General features: G+C 32.5%; 4 protein-coding genes across 4 annotated transcripts in view; all 4 read right to left on the bottom strand.

Annotated features, from left to right (window-relative positions):
• Positions 1-428, bottom strand: part of LOC107371246 (uncharacterized) — a 57,611-nt gene extending 57,183 nt beyond the window's left edge. Inside the window, exon 1 of the mRNA XM_089269461.1 lies at positions 1-428. Within this exon, the coding sequence (XP_089125587.1) occupies positions 1-327 (327 nt within the window). The 5' untranslated portion in view covers positions 328-428.
• Positions 429-5,530: 5,102 nt separating this feature from the next.
• Positions 5,531-7,084, bottom strand: LOC107370998 (uncharacterized). Its single transcript, XM_015938944.3, has 2 exons — positions 6,288-7,084; positions 5,531-6,088 (listed from the first exon to the last, which is right to left on the bottom strand). The coding sequence occupies exons 1-2, from the start codon at positions 6,950-6,952 to the stop codon at positions 5,554-5,556; spliced, it is 1,200 nt and encodes a 399-aa protein (XP_015794430.2). The 5' UTR covers positions 6,953-7,084; the 3' UTR covers positions 5,531-5,553.
• A 1,538-nt stretch (positions 7,085-8,622) lies between these two features.
• LOC107370984 (uncharacterized) lies at positions 8,623-10,084 on the bottom strand. The gene is made up of 2 exons (XM_015938931.3): positions 9,371-10,084; positions 8,623-9,192 (listed from the first exon to the last, which is right to left on the bottom strand). The coding sequence occupies exons 1-2, from the start codon at positions 9,874-9,876 to the stop codon at positions 8,670-8,672; spliced, it is 1,029 nt and encodes a 342-aa protein (XP_015794417.2). The 5' UTR covers positions 9,877-10,084; the 3' UTR covers positions 8,623-8,669.
• A 1,541-nt stretch (positions 10,085-11,625) lies between these two features.
• Positions 11,626-13,250, bottom strand: LOC149093201 (uncharacterized). The gene is made up of 2 exons (XM_089268886.1): positions 12,249-13,250; positions 11,626-12,163 (listed from the first exon to the last, which is right to left on the bottom strand). Exons 1-2 carry the CDS (start codon positions 13,169-13,171, stop codon positions 11,626-11,628), a joined length of 1,461 nt encoding a protein of 486 aa, XP_089125012.1. The 5' UTR covers positions 13,172-13,250.
• Between the last annotated feature and the right edge of the window lie 2,499 nt (positions 13,251-15,749).

Raw genomic sequence — 15,749 nt, 5'->3', positions numbered from 1 at the left:
AGGTGAGTTCACAATTTTCAAAAAATAACGACAAATGAAAGTATTGAGAGCACCAGAATTGATCAACTTAGATGTTGGAGTCACTTGGCGTATAATAACAGGAAGATGCTCAATTGAAAAATTTGCATGAAAATATTTGACGAAATCGTCCATCAAACAATCACTTATCCCGAAATAGTCGAACAAGTTATACATATCTATAACAAAATCCATCTCAATGAAGATATAGTCGAATTCAATCCAAATCAGGAACCACTTAAAAGCCTTTTCATCAAAATCCAGTTCGACTTTGTTTTCCGCTGCTTCCAATAGATCATGGCTCAACATCTTTTCAAAATAGGGTACCTTACGATTTGTTTTTTACTAATACGATGTTGCATTGCTCTATTCACAATTGTTATTTGGTCATCAGTCTCTAATAAATCCATATTATTCACTTAATTTAAAATGGTTCAAAATGTTTACACAGATCAATTTTTCAGCTAGGCGCTAAAGTATTAGTTCAACAAATGATTTTTGTATGTTTAGTGAAGCATCAAACTACTTTTTGATAGAGGAACTGAGCTGAGGAAAGCGTTTAAGAAACTTTAGAGGCTCTTTTATTTCAAGGCTTCTAAGTGCTTGTAGAAACAAAAATAACTCATCTACAGTTTGGGGATGAAAGGTTTCTAGGCATATACCCGGTGGTTAGAAAATTGTGGGTAGGGGAAAGCACCCACTTTTGACGCGTAAAAGACAAATTTATTTCATATTTCGCCTCTTGCTAGAAACTTTCGCTCACCCTGTAATGCAAACTCTTGTTAGTTTGATGAAACCGGAGCCAGCCATTTGAGCCAATCAGTGAATGCTTTTATTTTACTTCACTTGAAATCTTTTGACTGGTTCATCGTCTGAATCATTTACTTGTTAAAATAAGCCAAAGGATTCTATTGTCATAATAATCATTTACAAGTTAAAATTGAGTTAGGATAAAAGTACTGTTTAAAGCTATGGGTTTGAAGTTTGAGCGAATATCAACTGTTTATTAAGGTAAGGCTGTTAAGTTTGTAAAGTACTGATAAAATGTTCAAAAAAAGAAAGAATTGTACAGAATTCAAGACGTACTGTCAAACCTCCGATAATGTCACACTCTCAAAATGTCACAGAGTCATGGTAACGAAATTAAACAATTTAATTTAATTCAGTTTTTTAATTAAATAAATTTTGCAAGGACTTCAATCATGGTTTTAATTGGGTATATTATACGAATTGCCCAATTAAACAACAAAAATCTCAAAATTAAATTCAAAATTAATTTTTTTGTTAAAGAAGATTCGTAAAAAGGCTATTCCACCTAGAAATTATGTAAAAATAGCCAAAACGCTAATCCCACGAAGTGACATTATTGGAGGTTTGAAAGTAATACGATGTTCCATGGATCGATTAACTATTGTAAGTTGGTCAGTGATTTCTGTTACATCCATGTTTGAACACACAAATTTAAATTTAAAATATGATATGAATAATTTTAAAAGTTTAGCGACTTTGAGATAAAGTTAGCAATAAAACCAAAAGACTCTTTCTGCACTAGGAAGTTTCTACAGCCTTACCAAATATTATCGATAATCTGCTTAGCTTACATTTTGATCAATCTTCAGAAAGAAATCTGAAAAATCATACAGAAAGCTAGACGGCCAGAAAACCGAATTTTACGATGACCGTAAGATGCATACCCTTTCTCAACATTAAATAACCGTCATTTGCATTAATTTTGAATGAAGTGTAGTGATGGAAATGAACAAATAATTATTAATCAAGTTATCAATTTGAAATTGTTTGTTTTTAATTTGCCTAACAATGTATTGTTTAGGACAATAATCTGGCAAAAATAATTGTGTTAGAAACTCGTCAATGAACTGAAGCAAGGTTATGGTTTGAGCAAGTACTGGTCATGTTCAGCGATAGAAGAGCTGGGGTAAGAGTGATCAACTTCTTAGATTCGCGCCAATTGTAATCATGACGCCTCTGGTTAGAAATATAAAAATCGTGTAACAAGCGACCAACAAAGATCCATTTTTCCTTATTAATAATAAAACAAAAGACTTTTTCTGTTGATTTATCAACCAAAAAAACTCGGTCAGTATAATATACGCTTGAAGTTAAAAACAGATTAACGAAATTCAATTCGTATCCTTCCAATTTTGGAAGCTCAATCTTCTTGTGATGTTTATGGTGAATATTGAACTGGCAAAACTCAAGCTTATTTGTCAGAATGAAGATATTATCGCCCAGCACAGTTACTCGGTGTCTTATTATCCCATCATGAGGTCTAGCATTATTCATGACTTCACTGGTATCTCTCATTAATTTTGTTGACCAGTACTCAAATTCGTCATGACCGTGAGTATCAATATGACTTAATATATTACCTATTGTGCATTGATAGAAAGGCCAGACGCTAGGTTTCATCCAATATCTTATCCTGTAATGTAAAATTAAAAATTTTGAAACAATTATTAAGTATTGAATTAACGACAGGCAAAAATGATTCTAGTGGATCTCATGAAATTAATCGAACGGCTCAATCGGCTGATCAAGATGAATAATTTGTCACTCGAAGTTAAATACGCATACGACACTCAAGGTTAGAAAATGTGTTGATTTTAACATAAATGACTCACCGGTCATTTCCTAGATTATTTTTTGATACAGTAAGACTGCAGGTGCCCATAATATAGCTTCTGAAATCGTCCTCATTGAAAAAACGATATTTACTTCGACTCCAATCAACCCGTATTGCTCTCACTCCAGAATGGTAGAAAATATCTGAAATATGTTCATCGTGAGGCAGATTAGATGATATTGATTCGTCCAATTTTAAATCTCGATCAAACAGGAAAAGAAAGTTATTATCAAGTACCATGATTTGCAAATCTGTACCCTTTAATTCTTCAATAATGACGAAGCAATGCTGCTTAGCTTGCCATTGCTTAGCTCTGTCAGAGAAACAATCACAATCATGTTTGGAAGGCAAGCAAGATTTTGGCTGGAAACCTGAAGACTTTACAAGTTCATTTTCCTTTATTTCATCAAAATCTTTACTTTCCAAATAGCACCATCGAACTAATCTTAACAATCTTGCAAGATAACACTTTCTAGAATCAGCATTAAAATCGACCCATCTTGTGATCGCCTCGAAAACTTGTACCTCTGAATAAATCATCAAATCCAAAGCACAAATGTACTCGATTGTTTCGACAGAATAACTTGACCAAACATTAGAGTTTGCTATCTCTAAGAAATGGCAACAGAAGAAAGCATTAACATTATTAGAACTGATCAACATGGAAGCTGCAGTCACTTGTGGTATAACAGTTGGAAGATCTTTAATGCGAAGTCGATCGTGTAAATAAACAGTACATTTCTGGACCAAGTAATTCATTCCAAAATAGTCACTTATGTTGCAAAGAGATATAACGTAACTCATATCGATCTTTACATTATTGAATTCAATCCAATGTAAAAATGATGCAAAAGCTTGTTCATCAAAATCCAATTCAACTTTGTTTTCCTTTGATTCCAAACATTCATGGCTTAACATCCTTTCAAAATAAGGTATTTTACGAATTAGTTTTTTACTAATCCGATGTTTTGTTGATCGATTAATTATTGTAATTTGGTCATCGGTTTCTGTTACATCCATGTTTGAACACACAAATTCAAATTCAATATATTGTAAGACAATAAAGACTAATTTAGCAGATGACCTGGTTTCGAAGCTCACTAAAACTAAACTACTTAATCAGAAGGTGATCAGACGGTCGCGCCAAAACCCTGAGCATATTAAGCCAAACCCCTTTTCCTTTATTTTTTATCCACCCAGTACAGAGTAGTCAGAAAGTTTCTTTTTTCCTTCTACGCGCAGAGTCACTGTTTGGTTTAATGTTTTAATCAGCGTTCCTTTTCTAGGCATATAAGACTCCACCCCACACACCAGAAACTTTCCGATTAGAATTGTGTCGATATGATTAATCGATCGAAAAGATCGATAATCGGAGAGTGCAATTTAAGAGATGGATCATATCGATACGTCTTCTGCTCGATATCAGAAGTTTGTTTTGATCAAAACACTAACATTTATCAGAGCAAGAAAACAAAATAAAGCCTTTAATGTAGAATCTTAATTTGTTGTTAGCAGAGATGACAATTTTAACCAATCAGAGAATGTGTTTCTCACCAGTTAGACTAGACTGAATGGCGCCAGTGAGAGACTTTCGTTTTACTTTGAAAGTTAAGATAAAAAAGTCTCATCTTCTGATTTATAAAATTGCTTAGAATTAAAATGTTTTTTAAGCCTGATATCGACTAAATTCAAGTTGCAATTTACGTTATTTTGTGTTTTATTTCTAGTAAATCTGATACATTCATCTTACAATTGTAAATATAAAATTTGCGAAAAGCTTATTCTGGATCTTTTGATTTGATTTCAACATTCCAATCCAACAAGTAAATCAGTTTTAGTCATAGATAAGTTAACAACGAAGAGTCAAACTTAAATTAGTTTTAATGTTTACCGTCGTCAGTGGTGAATTACGCAAGTTTCAATTCAGTTCCATGGTAGGTTTAATAGTGTCCATCGGTAGAAGCGTTAAGGTTAAAGTTGAAAGCTTATCAGATTGTTTTGAATATCAGCAGATCTGCTATCACAATTATTGATTCGACCCATCGAACTCCATTTGGTAGTTTCAACATCGTAGCAATATAAAGCTGTTTTTGGTCAATATAAAGAATTAGTTTGGTCTATCTGGGTGAAAATATTTCTAAATTGGATATTTGCTGACCAGGATTCACGTAAACACGATAACAATAACAATAAACGTAAATGTTTCAAGTATGAAATGATTGCATATGACAATCAAATGGTGTAAAAATGCAATTTCAAGACAATTACTTACAAGTCCTTCTCTTGGATACAATTTTTGATTTTAATGCAATAGGTTTTGTATTCATAATTTTCAAACAAGCGATATTCATTGCGTTTCCAATCAATTCGGACTCTCTCGTTACCAAAATCAAAAAGGATATCATCAACATGTTCATCATGAAAAACGTCAATATTCATACTATTATTTTATTTAATGACTTTCTCTATCAAGGATAAAAATCACTTTCAGATATTATGATTCGCAAACTTGCAAAATCCAATTGTTGAACTTCAATGAAATACTCTTGTTTGGTTCGGTTGCAGCAATCACATTTTTTAGAAGAGCATAATTCTGAAGCATGAAAATGTGAAGATTTGAACCGCTACTTTGGATAAATCTTTATCTTCAAAATGGCACCATCTCGAACTAATTTTAACAATGTTGTGCAGATCTTGAAAAAACGCAATCCACCCATCATATACATATTCATCTGAATGAATAATCAGGTCTAAAGAACACATATCAATAAAATGTTTACATAATTCTTCATGTAAGTTCAAAAGACAACAGGATTGAGTACAATTGCGTGTTTCTAGTTTGAGAATGATTAGAAGGTTTTCAAAACAAAAATATTGAGTTTTATTTACGTTCAAGCAAAGTCGATGATGTCAACTGATAAGAAAGCTGAGGTGAAACTTATCAGCTTTGTTTTATTTCGGTTACCAAAAAAGTTGCAGTTCATTATTTGTCCAACTGAACTCCATTGTCGAGTGTTGACGTTGAAACAATAGAAATTTTTTTCAGATCCATCAAAAAAAATGACCCGATCATCATTAGCTTGCTTTGATGTTAAATGTAATTTTTTCGAGTTCCAATACTCCTTGAATGTCGGAAGTTCAATCATCTTAAACTTGCGATTACGATCAATTTCATCAATGTCAAGTTCGATAAATTTAGAATCTGTTAACATGTAAATTTTGTTATCCAAAACAGTTTCCTTGTGAATAGTGTACAAATTTGTCATAGAATCAAAAACCCTAACTTGTTCAGCAGTTGGTTTGGACCGATAATAGAAATAATCTTCGTCTTTGTTGATCAAAATAAACTTGTCTTTAGCTTCTAGAAGTGCATGTCTATATCTATAGTTTTGATTGAATCGCAATTTCACCATGAAGTTTCCTCCACTGAAATGTAAAAGAAAAATGTTTTGAGAATTATTATTAAAGTTAATAAAGAGAGACTCTAACAAAATTGATACTCTGAATGAGCAACACAGATATGACTGATATAATAATGGTTGCTGTAATCGAGTGATGTCGAGTTGATCATTTGATTATGAAGATCGAGATTAACAGTAACATGAAATTTAGAAGATTTACTTACTTAGTCGAATCTATTGAAATATATTTAACAAGTTCATAAGAATAGGGCGAGAAATAAAGCCAGCGATATTTATTATACTTCCAATCAATTCGAATAATTCTCTGGACAGAATCAGACAGCGAATCTTGTACCAGAAATATTATATCAGAAATATGTTCATCATGTATAAGGTGTTCTGGCAGCGATTGATCCAATTTGAGTATTCGATTAAACAACGGTTGTAAATCATTCGCAAGTACTATGATACGAATATCTTTAGATCTATGCCAATATTCTTCAATCATAACAAAATATTCTTGTTCAGTCCGATTTGAATTGCAATCACAATTGACTTTGTCATCTGAACAAACCTTTGGATTAAATTCCAAAGATTTAACCAATTCATTTTCCATTATTTTAGATAAATCTTTATCTTCCAAATGACACCATCTGACCAACTTTAACAATAATTCGGAAGATTTCTTTCTACAATCATACTCGAAAGTGGTCCATCTCACGATTGCTTCAAAGACTTGCATCTTCGAATGAACCATTAGGTCAAGTTTACAAATGTACTCAATTGTTTCAAGAGGATAATTTAACCAGACATTTGTGTTTGCTATCTTCGAGAAATAGCGACAGATGAAAGCATTGAGAGATCCATAATAATTAAGCAAGTTACACATCCAGCTATGAAAGAATCGCGTAGTCCAAAATAATCAGCAATATTGCACAGCGGCATTAAATTATCCATTTTCAGGTGACAGCTACCGTCTATCAGTCCATCGAAGATCACTTTAATAGCCGTTTCATCAAAATCCAATTCAACTTTGTTTTCCTTTGATTCCTTTGAATCATGGCTCAACATCTTTTCGAAATAAGGTATTTTAAGAATCAGTTGTTTACTAATACGATGTTCCATGGATCGATTAACTATTGTAAGTGCTCAATTGTAAACCTATCAGGAAAATGAGATGTACAAGCAGCTAAAAAAGCTTCAGGGAGTCCAAAATAATCGAAGATGTCGTACAGCGCTATTACAAAATCCATTTCAATACAAATGCTAACGCCTTGCATTCCATCAAAGATCCATTTTATAGCCTTTTCATCAAAATCCAGTTCAACTCTGTTTTCTTTTGATTCTTTTGTATCATGGCTCAGCATCTTTTTAAAATAAGGTACTATACGAAGTAATTTTTTATTAATACGATATTCCACTGATCTATTCACAATTGTCAGTTGGTCTTCAACTTTCAATGTATCCATAGTTAATGCACAAATAGAGATTCAAAAACAAAAAACTTATAATATGAATAGTTTGAAGTCTCTTACAATTTTAAATTAAAGTTAGCAGTTAAGCTTCAAAGAGTCAATTACTAAAACTATCCTGTTTGACACACACCAACAAGATATAAGATAATAATTTAAATTCAAACTAATCTAATGAAAAGTGGTTGGGCAAGGCTATTCGTAGTGTGACGAATAGACACCAAGTGAATACGCACTCTCCATTCAGTTTTATTATTTTTCCTTTTCTCTAATTTTTAAATTATTGACCGTTGCACCATTGAAATGAATGTATTGATACCTCTTATAAATAAAATTAAAATGTAATTCTTAATTCAAATGAATTTTCCCAAAACTTTGCATCCAAAGGAGGATATCAAATACCATAATTAATTACTTTATACCGTACCGGTACATTGTGCATATCCCGCATTTTTTGCGTTAGATTTATTGAACAAAACTTGAGACTACGAAGAACTTATGAAATGAAACTTACTTTTCTTACTTGTCTAGAAAAGTAAGTTTCATCAAAAATCATCTCAATCTTTAACAAATTATGAATCGTTTTTATTTAAATTGAAAGATTTAATAGAGAAAAAAAATTAGATGCAAAAATTTACTAATTGAATATGTAATATTAAATGAGTTCAATGCTTCCACGATTAAGTGACTTAAAAAATACACTAGTTTCACCAAAGAGTAATAGCAAGAGAGAGCACGTCAATGAGAGCTATAGATAAGAGAGATAAGAAGTTAAAAGGTGACGGAAAAGAGGGAGCTAGCAGCGAGAAAGAGATGTTGAGCGAGACGAAAAAATGACAAAAAAATAAATGTAAACAAATTTTTTGATGAGAAAAAGTTGAAAAAAATTAAAGAAAAATTAAAAGGGTTGTTAGTGACGCCATCGCGTCCGAGACTTTTTCCCTATCCTTATCTCAAAAAGATAGTTAACATTGCATGCTACCTCTTGTTATACTCTTTGAGTTTCACGGATAAGTTAATTTTTGATCAGCGCCCTCTACAATAAGTAGTAAGATGCTTAACTATACCATTGGTAGTATAGTAGACGGCGCTGATCAAAAATTAACTTATCCGTGAAACTAGTGTACCTTGATCTTAATGATCCGTACAAAGTCTTACAGTGTCCATCGATAGAAATCCTGAGGTGAAAGTGAACAGTTCACTAAATTCCTGATTTCCAGCTTTAGAGTAAAATCTAGGATAAATTATATGATTGATTGAACTCCATTCTTTAGTATTGACATTGAAACAGCGAGCATCTCTTTCATTCGTATCAATTAAAATAACTTTATCATCATTAGATTGTTTGGAGGTAAGAATGAAATGATCGGAGATATTTCCGTATCTATATGTTGACCTATCGATATGTGTATCTAAAGTAACACATTTTTGGAAATACATGTCAAACTGGAGGAATTCAAGGTTTTCAGTCAACGGGTAAATATTGTTATCCAGAACGGTTGCGAGGGAAACTTGATGACATTTATCAGAAAAAATCTTAGTATCTTCGGCAGTGTGTTTAGGCCAATACCGCGCCTGGGAACTTGAATTAATAAAAATACATCTTTCACTGGCTTCAAGGAATCCATTCCATTCGCAATAATCTTTGATTTTATCCCTAATTAGAAACAATTTTTGAAATTATTAATATTTAATAAAGAGCGGCAAATTTTGATTGATTTCATGTCTTTTCCTGAATCAAAAATAACCCGTTTTGAAATAAACGGGCTAATTATGTTTTACTTTGGACAGGTGCCTCCAGGAAATCATCTAAATATTAAAAAAGAATAAATTACCCGTCCTTTTGATAAATACTCTTGAAGGTTTTTTCAGCATAATAATCTCGATACTGACAAAGGAATTTGTATCTATTGCGATTCCAATCAACTCGAATGATCTCTCCGAAATGAAAAAATATATCAGAAATATATTTATCAGGCAAAATATGTGAAGGCAATGATGAGTCAGATTCCACTACGCGATTGAACAATGGCAGAAGATTACTGTCAAATACTTTTATTCGCAAGACTCCATCACGCAATCTCTCAATCATGATGAAATAATTTTGATCAGTTCGATTGCGGCCACAATCACAATTGCGCTTTCTTGAAGAACAAATTATTGGCTTGAAACCTGAAGACTTAACGAATTCATTTTCCTCAATTATAGTCAAATCCTTAGCTTCTAAATGGCACCATCGGACATGATTCAACAATCCAACAAGGTAACACTTTCTAGACTCAGGATTGTGATTCACCCATCTAAGAATTGCCTCAAAAACTTGGATTTCTGAATGTATCATCACTTCCAAATCACATATGTATTTGATTATTTCAACAGGATAATCCAACCAAACAGATGTGTTTGTTATTTTTGAGAAATGACGACAAATAAAAGCATTCAAAGCACCAGAATTGATCAGTTTAGATGTTGAAGTCACTTGAGGTAAAACAATTGGAAGATGTTCAGTTTTAAAATTATTATGAAAATAAGTTACAGAGTAAAGTTCAAATTTGTTTAGATATTGTTTAAATACCAAAATGTTTAAGAATACCCAACATATTTATCACGTTTTTCATCTCGACGAAGATATAACCGATTTCAATCCAATCCAGAAATGATTCTAGAGTCTGTTCATCGAAATCCAGCTCGACTTTGTTTTCTTTTGACCTCTTGGAACCATAGCGTAACATCTTTTCGAAATAAGGAATTCTACGAATTAATGTTTTACTGATACGGTGTTCTGTGGATCGATTCACTATTGTTATTTGGTCATCAGTTGCTGTTGGATTCATACTTGATGCACAATCCTTAATTGAGATAATTTTTCAGTGACACAATACAATGAAAATGCAGCACAAGTGATAGTTAAACCACTTCATCGAGAAGTTATATGATTTAAACACGAGGGCGAAGCCCGAGTGATTACAATCATATAACTTCGAGATAAAGAGGTTTAACTGGCTTAGACCAATATTTAATCTAATCTCAACACTTTTTTTAATTTTCGAAACAAAATTTTGTCTTCATTGCTTTCAATGGGTTTTCCTATTTTCATTTTAGGGTTCTTATCATTTTCATTTTTAATTTTGACTTTTTTTATCAGGCCTAATCACTCTCATTATCACTGTCTTACGTCGTCAGACCAAACTGTGCATATTTAGTTAACTGTGCTGGTTAACTATGAAGTTAACCAATTTTAAAAACAGTGCAGATTATACAATATAACCATTTGGGTATATACTGGTTACCTTCAAAAAAGTGGTTAAATCTGATTTGAAAGATTTGAGGTAAATGTGGCTCTTATAGAGCTCAATTAGCTTTGAGGATAAACAAGAAATTATAAAAAAGTTAAAAGTAACAAATTTTCACAGAGGATTTGAATAGAGTAGGTTAAACATTATAAAATCTTTAGATGATAGAATCTGTGAAATATTTGCACATTTAACCTGTATGGGGTAGTTGACAATACTAACAATTGCAACTGGTTAAGAACTGAGGTGGAGCCGAGAGGGGAACTGTAAATTATTCGATCCAGAAACGATTAAAATACAGCAAAAGTTTCGTCTGATGATCATTAATCGATCAAAGTAATATCTTCTGGTCAAGTTTTACTCTTCTGTTGAAAATTGATTTTAAATGCGTGAACTGTTTGATCAGGTTGACAGAAAATACCATACCAATACCAGGTACATTTGAACACTTTTGACACCATGGCGTCATTCAGCCTAGTCTTTCAAAATCAAACAAAATTATTGAAAACAATGTAACCACAAAGACTAGAATAACTAGAGTGGGACATGAATGAGTGATAGAACACGCCATCATTTGGACAATATTATCATGTTCGAATAAGCAACTTTATAAGTAATTATCCATTTTATTTATATATATTTGCAAATTTTAGTTTGAATACAAGAGAAAAGGTAAATTCAAATGGTTTTTTGTTGAATTAAAGTAATTAAAGTAAGCCACTTTAATTAGTTTACAGCTTTAAAGAAATAACTTATTATTTGAGTGAATTCAGAGCTCAAGTAAGTTCATGAAGGATTCATTTATTGCTAGAAAACGAACTGTTTAAACAAGTTCTGATGATGTTTAAAGGAAGAAAAGCTGAAGTGAAAGTTAACAACGGGTTGGAATCTATTTGGCCAGCAGAGAAAAAAACCATTAGACCCTTGGACTTCTCTTTAGTATTAACGTCGAAACTAAGAAATTCTCTTGTGTATTTATGAATCAGGTTAATTTTGTCACCAGCGGGACTTGAGGTAAACAGTATATTGTCAAAACTGAAATCCTTATCCAATAAGTAATATCTCCAAGTCTGATGAAACTCTAAATAGCAAGTCTTACTGATTTCGTATAATATAGATTTGTTTGTCAGCAGATAAATCTTATTGTTTGCAAGAGTTGCTTGGCATTTTAATTGAGGCGTATACCTTTTATAAATTTCGTAGTTCGGCATTGAATATTGATACCAACGTATTCCTTCAAAGCAAATCAGATCAAAAGTTTCAGCCGATTCCAAGAGTAAAGATCGATCTCCATAATGGTCTTCTAGCTCTGGCGCATCGATAAGTCCGCCACCACTAAAACACAAAGAAAATAGAAGTTAGAATTAAAATTGTAAATAGATTGGTAAATGTCCTGCAAATTAGTAAAATCATTACTTACTATTTGGCGCTTCTAGCGATCCTTCTTTGCAATTCGTCATAAGATTCTAGCGGTGGAATCCAATTATATTTATTTTGTTTCCAGTCTATTCGAATAACTCTTCTTCCAGAATCGAAAAGAATATCAGAAACATGTTCATCATGGAAAAAATTTGAAGCAATCGACGCATCTTTCTTGATTACTTGACTAATCAGTTGGTCAAAGTTATTGTCAAGTACTTTGACTCGCAGATCTGTACTCTCCTCAAATTTTTCAATCATGACGAAACAATTTTGCTTGGCTCGATTGTAGGTACATTCACAACCGGCCTTTCGAGGAGAGCAAAGTTTTGGCTCAAAACCTGAAGATTTGAACAATTCATTTTCTTTTATTTTAGAAAAATCACCCTCGTTCAAATGGCACCATCGGATTAGTTTGAACAATCCTTTGAGATGGCACTTTCTATTATCAATCTTGAAATCGACCCATCTAATGATTGCATTGAAAACTTGAATTTCTGAATTAATCATCAGATCCAAACCACAAATATATTCAATCGTTTCAATAGGATAATATAACCAAAAAATTTTCCTAATGTTGTCATTCAGTTCAGTGAATGAGTTTGCTATCTTCAAGAAATGACGGCAAATGAAAGCAATAAGAGCACCAGAGGTCATTAACTTTGTTGTTTTGGTCACTTGAGGTAAAACAACTGGAAGATATTCAATTGTAAATTTATCACGAAAATATGTGAAACACTTTTTCGCAATCCCATCCAAACCCAAATAATCAGCCAGTTCGTACAAAGCCATTACGCTACCCATCTCGATCAAGATGATAGTATAAGCGCTTTCAACCCAATCGAAAATTATTTTGAAAGCTTGTTCATCGCAAACCAGTTCAACTTTGTTTTCCTTTGATTCCTTAAAATCATGACTCAACATCTTTTCAAAATAAGGTTAATTGCGAATTAGCTTTTTACTAATTCGATATTCCAATGATTGATTAACTATTGTAAGTTGGTCAGTAGCTTCAATTGAATCCATTTTGGAACACACAAATTTAAACTCAACTAAATCCTTGAAATAACTCACAATGCACAATATAGTTAAGCAATAAAGATTAGTTTGGATGATCTTTCTTCAAAGCTCACTAAAGTTATAACAGTGTTTCGATAAATGCTAAACAAGCAACTACTGTGTCCTCTTGCAGAAACGTATTTGACTCTCTTTTAAGGAAATTTTCACAGTCGCCCTCTAGTTTACAAATATATAATAGCTTATTAACAAAATTTACATCGACTCATTGGGTCAAAGCAGGGTAAGGGTAAACGAGAACCCGTCAGCTCACTTTTTCATCTTCAAAGTCTCAGCTGACTGGAGTAAAAGTATCAGCGCTAAGAGCTGGCTAACTTTTCTTTAATTAAATCAAATCTGATTTAACCTAAAAGGATCTATCTTAGACTGGTATCAAATAATCTAAATAAATCCAGACTATATTCAGCTAATAAGATTTGATTTAATTAAAGAAAAGTTAGCCAGCTCTTAGCGCTGATACTTTTACTCCAGTCAGCTGAGACTTTGAAGATGAAAAAGTGAGCTGACGGGTTCTCGTTTACCCTTACCCAAAGCAGATCTGTTTTGATTCGACCCATTGAAATCCATTTTCAGTTTTAACATTGTAACAATAGATAGCTTTGTGAACTTGTCAATAATAATTACTTCATCTTTATTAACTTGTGTGGAAGTTGTAAGTTTACTTTAACGTGATCAACGAGAAGAAATCCGTCATGACCAGCCTTTCGTGCGAGTAACTGGCTCATTATTCACGTGAGTTACACATTGGTTGAGTCAACAGCGCTAGACAATCCTCGTAAATTTCAAGGGCTGAACTGTTTTGATTGAAATAAGGAGAGTTGAAATGCAATTTTGTGTGCTTATCTAAAGGTACTGCAGTTGCAAAGGAAAGCAATCCCGTTCGATTGAGAGATTTGTTATTAAGACATTCTTCAAAAACTTGACGTCGATCATAGTTTTTACACATTGTTTTGTACGGAGAAGGCAACAAGTTTTCCGTGTGTTTCGTGAAACGAATAGCGCACGATGGTTGCTTTCCCTTATTGGTAATAGCAAAAGTATGTAGACTACTATCCTCGACCAATGCTTTTCCTGGATAAACCAACTTCATCAACATTACTGTAGCGTTCAAACGGAAATTTAATAAATAGTTTGAATTAAACACAACGGCTTTAGACCGAGATACTCTAGTGGTGAACCAGAAGAGTCAAACAACGAAGCTCGAGTACCAGATATGAAGCTGAAGCTTTTTTAGTTACCTTACATTTTCCAGTCTCTAAAGGATCATCTGATGATTCAGACCAATAAATTTTATTTATGAATCTTTCAACTGGATACGAGTGCTCGGCGATATCAGATAATGGCAACAAGTGACCGAACGATTTGGTAAATAAAACAGAATTCGTTAAATAACCATCACAATCGTTTTTATCAGAAAACTTACGACAAACGGCATCAAAACTAGATTTATATTTGGTAAAAAGTTGAGATCAATCGCAAATTGATATGGAATCAGGAATCGAACTTCTGGAATTTCAATTTCATTTGCAATATAATTTATCACTTCTTTACGAACATTTCGATGTTAATTACGAAGATAATTACGTTTTAACAAATAGACTTGAAAAATGAATATCACAAGACAAAAGGTTCGAATTGAAGTTGTGAATATTGTTCTCCTTTCCATGTTATTGAATTTTCACTAAGAAATCATTAAACAATCTGAGATTATTTTCTGTAGATTCCAGTTAAACGACTAGATAAAGAAGTTTTTTGCAATGAACATAATCATATTAATAGAATCAGCATTTATTCATTATCCATTTTATTTATATATATTTTTAAATTTTAGTTTGAATACAAGAGAAAAGATAAATTCAAATGGTTTTGTGTTGAATTAAAGTAATTAAAGTAAGCCACTTTTATTATTTGAGTAAATTCAGAGCTCAAGTAAGTTCATGAAGGATTCATTTATTGCTAGCAAACAAACTGTTTAAACAAGTTCTGATGTTTAAAGGAAGAAAAGCTGAAGTGAAAGTTAATAGCGTTTTGGACTCCTTTATGCCATCAGAAGAGGAATAAGATACCATTTGACCCTTGGACTTCACTTTAGTATTAACGTCGAAACTAACATAATCTTTTGTGTTCAAAATAATTTTGTCACCAGCGGGACTTGAGGTAAACAGTGTATCCTGAAATCTGAATTCATCATCCCATAAGCAATAGCTCCAAGTCCGACTAAGCATTTCATAAGAAATAGTGATAAATAGCTCGTATAATATAGCTTTGTTTGACAGCAAGTAAATCTTATTGTTCAAAAGAGTTGCTTCGCAATTGTTTAGAGTTGTAAACCTTTTATAAATTTCGTGGATTGGCATTGAAAAACGATGCAAATGTTTTCCTTCAAAGCAAATCAGATCGAAAGTTTCAGTCGATTCTAAAAGCA

This window comes from Tetranychus urticae, chromosome 3 (genome assembly GCF_039701765.1).
Source record: "Tetranychus urticae isolate SD_2017Ah chromosome 3, NJAU_TeUrti_SD_1.0, whole genome shotgun sequence".
Lineage (NCBI taxonomy): Eukaryota > Metazoa > Arthropoda > Arachnida > Trombidiformes > Tetranychidae > Tetranychus > Tetranychus urticae.
Note: the sequence above shows the minus strand (reverse complement) of the source record. Positions and strands in the feature narration are given on the sequence as shown.